The following is a 9,944-nucleotide window of genomic DNA, read 5'->3' as shown; positions in this document are numbered from 1 at the left end:
CCTGATCTACTAGGCGGCCACCCTAATTAGAACCTGAATTCCTCAGTCAGTTGAGATGACAGTCAATTTTTTCTGGCCTCATATTAGTTATATACACCCCTTGTAGGGCCCGAACTTTAAGTTGCAGTGCCATAATAAAAATTATAATTGTTCCATGAAAGACGCCAACTTTCCTCAACTTGAACCTGTTTCCAGCCATTCTTACCCTTAAAACAGCCTTGTTCTTTCGTCCCTAGATATGTACTTGCAATTCAAACTCTCCATCATAGCACTTCTTTTAGTAACACTTGCCACTCCAAAACAATCTTGGTACAAGAGTGGGCATCCACGTTATATGGTGCCTTGTCATCAGTCATATGGGATATTCTGGAAATATGAAGAACAAATCACTTAATTAAGCATGGTGCAACAATGCTGAAGATTAATGGCTTTGACAGTTGACAAAATGAATGTAGTGCCTCGTATTAGGTCAATAAGTCTACTGAATATGCAAAGCCTATCAGTTGCCAAGGGCTCGAATTAAAAATTTTGATTTAGTGACCGAACCCCATATATATAACTCATTTCCACCTCGCAACTAAGCTTCAGTAATAATTTATTTCAAGCTGACGTGCATGATGACTTCAGCAGCGGTTGGTCAAAGGGGCGTACGTAGAATATATAGCAACCTGGCTTTCACTAAAAAATGTTCTTAAGAATTGTTTGAACACGAAGCCACCTAAAGGATTGCACAAGGCACCGTGGCATGGCATGCTCAATTTGATGAGTATCAGTTTCGATTCTTATCATTCTCCGATTCGACAAAGTATGGCTTCACTCTCTGCCATGCTTCATGCTTCATGAAGTCTTCAATATAAATCTTTGTTAAAACATCATTTGCAGCTGAACTCTTGTGTCCTGGCAATAATATGACTTATAAATCAAGCAATTAAGAAAGTGAAAGTTTTCATGCGGGTCAACCATGGTCTTGGTGATTCCATCTGCCATAAAACATAAGCATGACCAAAACAAAATGGTGTATTAGTATTTTGTGATATCTCTAAAAGCCATATATCAGGTATAAGTTTTTTTAAAAAATTAAATAAAATAGCAATTGAAAGCAACGGTTGGCGAAAATATATACAAAGTAAATGACGGAAAGCCAAGAGACAAAAAGTTTAATGCACCATTTAGCTAGTAAGAAAATAGCTGTAGCATTACACAACATTCACTAGAACGGAAAATGATCTCCATGGCTAACGAATCCAGAATTATCATCGCATCAATTTATTGGATTTGATTCTCAACAGGACTGGAGTTTCCGGCTAAACATAATTTTTAGACATTTTTTGCACATTAAAAAATTTCATATTTGTCATATAATCTATAGGAGCAAATCAAGCAGACGATTTGAGAGATGTGGCTCACAACGATGAGCAAATAGACCACTAATCAAAGTAGAAGCGGCTCAATGCAATTGGGGACTTAAGGCGAACTCAAAGGCCCCAACATAAATGTATTTAGGGCCTCAATACATAAATAAGAAAGAGATAATAAATTTCTTTAAGTAAAGATACTCCTCAGTGCAATTATAGCTACAAAGATACGTAGTATTTGAGGCTTCCAAATACTTTTGGGGTCTCAATGCATTTGAACACTTACCTTGGAATTCACTATAATAAATGCATTTGGGGGCCAGAGTCTTAGACGACCGCCTAGTTGTCTAAAGATTGAGCTGGCTCTGAATTATCAAAGTTGTGTCCAAGTTTGCCAAATATAAACAACTTGGCAAAGACGAAAAAGAAAAAGGACATGCAAGGCTAGACACAAGTATTTTTGCGGCTTTCATAAATTATTCAACTTTTACATTTATCTTCCATTAATTGTGTTCCCCATAGCTACAACTTCACCCTTTCAAACCTTCCTAGCCAGAGACCCAATATCCTATTCGATTGCTCTACGTTTTTCTGTTTTCCTGTTTTCTCGGTCCTGTAGAAGTCAATTTATTCCACATATGTGCCCTCTCCATCACAAAATCTAAGCCATAGATTTCATTATCTTTTAATTAAAACGAAAAAAGAGAGAGCTGAGTCGTCGAATTCTGACTTCCCAAACTTAACAATCACCATCACATTCCACGGACGCCCGCCATGCACCACCCAAAAAATTGGCCGAATCCTGTACACAACCTTCGAATCTACTTAGAAGCATCCTTCCCCCGAAGGTTTATTCCTCGAAAACCCAATGAAAATATCAAAGAGACCCACGCCCAACCCAAAGTACGATGCCCTCTCGTACCCCGCACACCAACCAATACTTCTTCTAGGTTCAGAGATGGGTTCCAAATCAGTGTCCTTATATTTAACTGCTCTAATAAGTTTTTATTTATACGTTGTTTACCTGGGCTATGACGCAAGCGCTTCGCTCCCCAGCTCCGCCCCCCTCCGCGCTCCGCAAATTTGACGGAAGCACTTCGCGACGCGCGATAGACTCTTCCAATCCTTTATCGCCACGTGTCAGCCGGGCCATTGCACCAAACTGCGTCCAGGTTCATTGAACCGGAACGCCCTCCCCTTCCCGCGGCCATTATTTATCCCCATCTCTCTCTTGCCAAAATCCCCCAACCCCGAGAGAAAGCCAAGAATTAAAAAGGCGCCCGCGAGATCGAAGCTTTCTTCGAGCGTTTCTTGAATTTTGGAGAGGGAAAAGAAGTTACAGTTCTCTTCTAATGGGTTCCGCTTCTGCGATTTCCGGTTCAATTTCTTCGCATTCGCTCATCTCCTGCGATGCCAGAGGTGCGTTTTCTTTCTCCCAATTTTCTTCTTCTCTTTGGTTTTTTATTTCTGTTATTTTCCCTCTCTGAGATAGATGGTTCTTGGTTCTTGGCGCAGCTTCCCTAATTGGATCCGTGAGGCATCTTGAGGCGTCGATCGTGCCGTCGACGCTCAACTGTCCTTCCCGGAGGCGATCGGCCGTGAAGCCGCTCCATGCGGTGGAGCCCGCCAGGAGGAACGACTTCGTGGCGCCGCTGGCGGCGGCGCCGGCTACGATAGCGGAAGCGGTGGTGGAGGAGAAGGGGAGGGTGAGGGAGGAGGAGGAAGAGAAGGTGGATTACGATCAGCTGGCGAGCGAGCTCGAGAACGCTTCTCCTCTCGAGATCATGGATAAGGCCCTCGAGAAATTTGGGAACGACATCGCCATCGCCTTCAGGTTTAATCTCGTCTCTTTCTCTCTCTCTCTCTCCCCCTTTTTTTTCTCTTTTTTTCTTGTCTCCCCATGTTTGTCTAAAATTTCGATTACGATTCCGGAATAGTGTTTGTGAAAGCCTTAGGAATATGCTGTTAATTGAGGGAACCCAGAGCCCTGGCCCATAACGTTTTTTCCTTTTTTCTCGGACTACGTGTTATATATAATTTATTTTCTTGATATCACTTTTGAACTGTTTGATGGTGGATCGAACGCTCATCATGTCGCAGGCCTTTGGATCGACTCACAGTGGTTATGTATATTTATTTCCATTTTAAATCCAAGTAAGAGACAAAGTGTCGTTGTTTCCATCAACTTCAACCGTGAAAGCCGTCATCTCTGTCACATGGTAGCAATTATTATCGCAGTGGGTGCGAGCAGTAGCTGGACCCATTTCTATCTGGTTCTATTCATCGTGGGCCAGCCCAAGTAGCATATTCGATCCATGTTAGATAAAAAAATTGATTTGATCGGATGGATTTATCTGGTCTCTTCACCATGGTTCGATTCGAAAGCTTGTATGCTTTATTTCCGATATATTTCAGTTACACCTGTAAATTGTAGAAGTGCCTCTAATTCGCTGTTCATGTTATAATATTTCGATTGATCGGGAATTATTTATATGAATAATTCGTACTTTCTAATTTTTCTGCTTTATTTGAATACTGCCTTTTCCATGGACATGTTGCATATTTCAAGGGATTAGGTCTCAACATGTTTCATATATCATTGAATCTAAAAATAAGGTGTGTTCGAGTTTTTTTTTTTTGCTGGTGATAGTATGTTTGCCTAAATAGTTAACCCCTCAAAAAAGAACTCTGGGTGAAGTAAACTATAAATTTCCCTCGAACTTCTGATGGATACTTTTCTTCTTTTTTTTTTTTTTGATTTAAGGGGAGTTCCCAAAATAGTTAATGAATCCTCAACTGCAAACATGCCTTCTCATTTGCCGATATATTTTCCACGCACATACACCCACGTCCACTGCATCCTATCTAATTGTAGCTGTTTTTTTGCTTGGATTGAAGAGAGGCAAAAAGTTCATGATCTAAATCCTTATCATGCTAAACAAAATTTGGACTGATTTGTTGCTTTTCTTCTACAGTGGAGCGGAGGATGTTGCATTAATAGAGTATGCTCGGTTGACCGGTCGGCCTTTCAGAGTCTTCAGCCTTGACACTGGAAGGCTGAACCCAGAGACATACAGGTTCTTTGATGCTGTCGAGAAGCATTATGACATTCACATTGAATACATGTTCCCAGATGCAGTGGAAGTGCAGGCCCTTGTGAGGAGCAAGGGTTTGTTCTCTTTCTATGAGGATGGGCACCAGGAGTGCTGCAGGGTGAGGAAAGTAAGACCTTTGAGGAGGTCTCTCAAAGGCCTTAGGGCTTGGGTCACTGGACAGAGGAAGGATCAATCCCCTGGCACCAGAGCCCATATCCCTGTCGTTCAGGTATCTGTCAAAATTTTGCCTGTCATCTTACAGCACATGACAACGGAATGTGATGCTTGATGTCCGTCAACTCTGCATCTATGGTTCAGAGTGCTGAGGTTTTTCAATTTGGACATGCAGGTAGATCCTTCTTTTGAAGGGATGGATGGTGGAATTGGTAGCTTGATAAAGTGGAATCCAGTCTCTAATGTGGAAGGCAAAGATATATGGAATTTCCTCAGGACCATGGATGTTCCTGTCAACTCCTTGCACTCACAGGTACACATCAGTGGAATTTGATAGTAGTATATAATTGGGGTTGTTCTGGTGATTCTCTATAAATGATATTTATGTTCCTCCGTCGGCTCTGGATCCAGGGTTATGTGTCCATCGGTTGTGAACCCTGCACTAGACCTGTCTTACCTGGTCAGCACGAGAGAGAAGGAAGGTGGTGGTGGGAGGATTCAAAGGCCAAGGAGTGCGGACTCCACAAGGGTAACATCGCACAGGAAGAGGCACAAAAACTAGGTACTAATGGAAATGGGTCTGCGGCTGTCAACCATGTAAATGGCGCACCCGACATCTTTGAGACCCAAGCCATTGTTAACCTTAGCAGGCCAGGAATGGAGAACTTGCTGAGGCTAGAGAACCGGAGGGAGCCTTGGCTGGTTGTTCTCTATGCTCCTTGGTGTCCCTTTTGCCAGGTAACAAGCAGGCTGTGGTTTTGGTTTTCTTTGATATCGGAGGTCCATAAAAGGCTTTGATCAAGTTAGCTAATTTGCTTTATATCTGTCCATCAGGGAATGGAAGCTTCATATGTGGAGTTGGCTGAGAAGCTCTCCGACACAGGCATCAAGGTAGGGAAGTTCCGGGCTGATGGAGACCACAAACCATTTGCTCAACAACAACTGCAATTGGGAAGCTTCCCCACAATTCTGTTTTTCCCCAAGCACGCATCAAGGCCCATCAAGTATCCTTCAGAGAGACGAGACGTTGATTCACTCCTTGCATTTATCAATGCTCTTCGATGATGTGGAATTTCGAGTGGGGGTGTTTTCTGGCATAATTCTTCTTGGTGGCTGACGGATTTAGTGCGATTCGGTATCATATGTTTTGTAGTCTCCACATGCGAGATTCTCAGGGAGCCGCCACTTGTTTGTGGAGGCGATTAGAGGAAGAAAGATCTGAATTGATGTATTTTTCGAGGAGGAGTATTCCGTTGCCACTCCTTTTTGTTTTTTCCTCGTCAGATGGTTACTTTTTATGTTCCTCAAGCATCTGGAAAGAATTTTTGTAGCTCTGAGATCAAGGTTCTACGTGGGAATTGATCTGTGGTCTAATAAAATGCAATTGCATTTGGTGGTATGTGCATGCTGGAGGAGATGCTACCCTGTGAGGTAATGAAGGTCCTTATTGATGGCTATGTAATTGGTTACAGTTATCAAAACTGTTTGATCTTCACATAACGTTCTAGTGGTTGGTATCTTCAAATGATAGAAGTTCTTCATGTGGTGAGCTTACTAGTGTCTCTTTGGCTGGGTTCTTTTATTCTAATACTCAAAATGGAGTAAAACCTTGATAAGGGTTTTATAATTCTTCTCAAGAATTCTACCAGCTTCAGAAATTGATAGAATGACCGGTTCATTTTCATTATGAAAGAAGTCTGTTACGTCTCTCCACTACATGCGAATACCTAATTGCCATCGTGTTGGAAGCTGTCACGGCTCTCTTACCATCACATGGGAAGCCAACGTACCCGATGTTTCAAAGGCCTTCTCCACACGCATACCGCATTTTAGCTACTCTTAGAATCTGTGCAATGCCAATCGTAACAGTAAGGTTTATGTTCTTCCTTCTCATATATACCTCCGTCCGCTCGACCTGTTTGATAGCGCCTATATGCGTGCGTGCAGAGAGGATGTCCACCATCACGCTCACGCTAGGCTCTCCTTTCTCCTTCAACGTATCCTGACACAACTCTAGCCCTACGCTCCGGGGACTTACATACTATTGGTTATCTTATCAAACATTTGATGTGCATACTTGAATCGCCTGCACTTGGAGGCGGCCGGCCGACATTTTATTCGCGAAGCAATTTCCCATATCGAACTCTGTATTGTCGTCGAACGCAAGCATTGCCGAATCAATCAGAAGCATCCGCATGGACGAAGAAGTTCTGGATGGGAGCTCGTGAGGCGCCCAGCCAAATTTGGATACTTGGGCTTGGACCATTTCGCCAAGCGTAAGGATGAGATCAATGAAGAAGCTTTTTAGAAGAAGGAATGTGGGTGGGTGTCTCTGTCCAGACCAGCTGATCGTGGAGAAGAGAATGTGAGTATAAAAGAGGAGGGCATTGAGGGGGTTGGAGCTTAGGCGGAGAACTGGATGAGGGTTTGGGCGATGAAGACATCGGTATCTGGTGGAGACTTCTCATGCAATTGCAGAAGAGTAGATGGCAGACGGCCATGGGTGAAAGGGATCGGACGTATCTCATTTTCATAGCCGAAATATATTTAAATATGGATAAAAATTTAAATATCTGATTAATATTTATATATATCCAAAAAAAAAAGATACCAATATGGATAAACAACTATCGAATATCCTATTATATTGGACATCCTATTTAATTTTATATAGTAGTTATAAATTTTTAAAAAATAATAATCACATTAATATACTATTAATTTGATTTATTTTTTATTTAGTAATTTTTGATTCTGTGGTCATAAATATTAATTATCTGATTTATATCCGTATTTATAATTATATTTTCAGTATATGATTTGTATCTATATCTATTTAAAATAAATATAAACATGAACTTTTGCGTCCAACTAAATTCTGTAACTATATTATATTCGTCTAACAAAATAAATATAAATATAAATATATCAGTATTTAATTTATATTTAATCCAATTTCAACCCTGCTGATGGTGGGTATCACGAGACTTGTTGAGGGGATGGAGGCAATGAGGTTTTGGAATTTGGAGGGTTGGCGGGAGATAGTAGAGGCTAAGGTATGCTGAGAGCGGGGAGAGGAAATCATGAACTACAACCGCGAATTCAAGTGAAAATTCGGCCAACCTTTCGGCCGGTACACAGCAAGCTGGAATAAAATGGACCACAGAAAGGCATTGCTGAAAAGCTACGGCACAATGTCTCAACGGGATGAGATCGGGGATGAACTGCGCCATGGGAAATGGGCAATGGCTTTTTGATGTCCCTATCAGGTATAAGCCTGCCTTTTTTAATCATGAGATGAATGAGGTCTTTATGGTCATCTTCATGATTTATGATGTTCGAATGAGCTTCAGATTGAGGGAGATTTTTTATACTTGAAAAGTAGAAAGACTCATGAGCCTTGATAAGTTTCTTTTTTTTTTTTTTTTTTCTGTGGCAAAAGGGGGGGGGGGGGGGGGGGACCACTAGATAAACTAGATGGAGGGTATCCGGTCTCCGCATTTAATCAATGCCCGCGCATTTCGAACTTGGACCACTTCGGTGGAATCTTAGCTCCGTTCCAACCATGCTACCACTTCGGTGGTAGCTTGACAAAGTTTCTTGGATGGTTGGTCTTTGAATCCTGAATGGGTTCGGTGGGAGCCTTCTTCCTCGAACTCTTTCAAAATTAGCACGTATGGGTCCTTGGAGATCATGTTGGCAACCCATAGCGCCCAGGGTAAGCTAATGAGCTCAGAATCCCCTCGCCTTGTAAAGATCAGTGCATTTCATGATGCCTTGGTCTTAGCCCACTGATTTTAGCTTGGCGATTGTTGCCATTGAAAGTGATTGCCTCACCCTGCTCCATATCCCCAGTCAGGGTGAGCCATCCCACTTCCAACTTGAGTACCATCGTTGTCAATTGCCGCTGCCCTCAAAGTAATGATGGGTTTTAATGATGTGCAAATCAGATATATCTAATAAGAAGCTAATAGTGCTGCAAACTGAATAGCAAATTTTGTTAGATTTTGAGACAGAATGTACCTAAATATTTGGTTGTCTCGTTTTCTTTTACATATTTGGCTTTTACACCTTAAGAATGTAATAGTGGACCACATAAAGCCATTGCTGAAAAGCTAGCTACATGTCTCAAGGCACCATAGGAAATGGTCTATGTTTCCGATGTTCTATCGGGTATAAACTTAAATGTCTTTGATGTCCCTCTCTCAGGTATAAGCCTAAATATTTGGTTGTCTCGTATTTTTTTTTTTTTGATATGTCAGCAACTCTTACTACTTTCGTATGAATACAGCTAAGCTAGCTACATCATTAGCAAGAAGGCTATATAAAGCAGAAGAAGAAGCCTAGTTAGATTTTTGGTTGTCCCGTTTTCTTTTATATATTTGGGTTTTGCACCTCAAGAATGTAACAGTGGCTGTTTTGGCCCTTGTTAGTATTTTTTTAAAAAAAATTAGAGGAACAGCACTACAGCAGCAGCACCAGACGCAACCTGACCCAAACGTGAAAAATTGGAAGGCAAGCTCTTCGGGTCACGGATCGATCCTCTCCTCAAACCACGCAGCCTTCTTCCTCACCGTATTATTGGGACCGGAGGAAATCTCTCAGGTCGAGAAGAACCCGCTGCCTCTAAAGCCCACAACTCCACCTCCAGACCGGGGCCACCGCCACCTCTTCTTGTTGCAACTGACTGATCTAGAGGAACAAAAGCCATGGGAGAGAGAGGGAGAGGAAGGGGAAGGGGGAAGAAAGGAAGGTAGAAAGGCTCCCCGGCCACCAATGGCTGAGGAACCCAAGGAGGCTCCTCGTCGGGAAGAGGAAGAGAGGGAGAGAGATCAGGGGAACCAGTGACGATGGCTAGGGAGGAGAGTCTGGTAACCACAGTGAATCTTATCGAGAAGAGGACTCTGGCCGCCGCACTTGAAAGGTGCAGGGAAATGAAGAGATTGGAGGAGATTTGAGAGAGATAAGTTCCCAATAATAAAATAGCTGTTCTTTTTCTCTTTCTTTTCTTCTAGATTACTACCAAAATGTTCAAATTCAAATACAATCTCTGTATAAAATAATTTTTGATTTTCGATACCAAATTCAAATTATTTGACAAATCATTCTAGTTTAGAGTTTGAGAGTTCGGATTGCCTGTTTGCAATTTCTTAGATAAGTAGTTAGATGATGTGACCTAAATTTAAGGATGATTTGGCTTTAAGTCGATATAGCACTGAGAATTCTTCTATAAATTTTTTAAATTTTTTGCTGAATTTTGGAGGGGTGAGAGCCTTCTCTCTCTTTTATTCAGTTACTAGATATAGAGAAGAGATTTGAT

The 9,944-nt window shown here is 41.8% G+C and overlaps 1 protein-coding gene and 1 long non-coding RNA gene across 2 annotated transcripts; one reads left to right on the top strand and one right to left on the bottom strand.

Moving 5' to 3' along the window:
• Nucleotides 1-373: 373 nt before the first annotated feature.
• Nucleotides 374-2,291, bottom strand: LOC149768595 (uncharacterized). The gene is made up of 2 exons (XR_016412768.1): nt 1,642-2,291; nt 374-980 (listed from the first exon to the last, which is right to left on the bottom strand). It is a non-coding gene; the product is annotated as an uncharacterized LOC149768595 (long non-coding RNA).
• A 41-nt stretch (nt 2,292-2,332) lies between these two features.
• On the top strand, nt 2,333-6,165 carry LOC103707194 (5'-adenylylsulfate reductase 3, chloroplastic-like). Its single transcript, XM_039126058.3, has 6 exons — nt 2,333-2,774; nt 2,871-3,189; nt 4,331-4,679; nt 4,800-4,937; nt 5,036-5,362; nt 5,459-6,165. The coding sequence occupies exons 1-6, from the start codon at nt 2,708-2,710 to the stop codon at nt 5,687-5,689; spliced, it is 1,431 nt and encodes a 476-aa protein (XP_038981986.3). The 5' UTR covers nt 2,333-2,707; the 3' UTR covers nt 5,690-6,165.
• Nucleotides 6,166-9,944: the final 3,779 nt, after the last annotated feature.

The sequence above is a fragment of the Phoenix dactylifera genome, chromosome 1 (assembly GCF_051530095.1).
Source record: "Phoenix dactylifera cultivar Ajwa chromosome 1, Ajwa_hap1_PhDact_Kaust_v1.1, whole genome shotgun sequence".
Taxonomy (NCBI): domain Eukaryota; kingdom Viridiplantae; phylum Streptophyta; class Magnoliopsida; order Arecales; family Arecaceae; genus Phoenix; species Phoenix dactylifera.
Note: the sequence above shows the minus strand (reverse complement) of the source record. Positions and strands in the feature narration are given on the sequence as shown.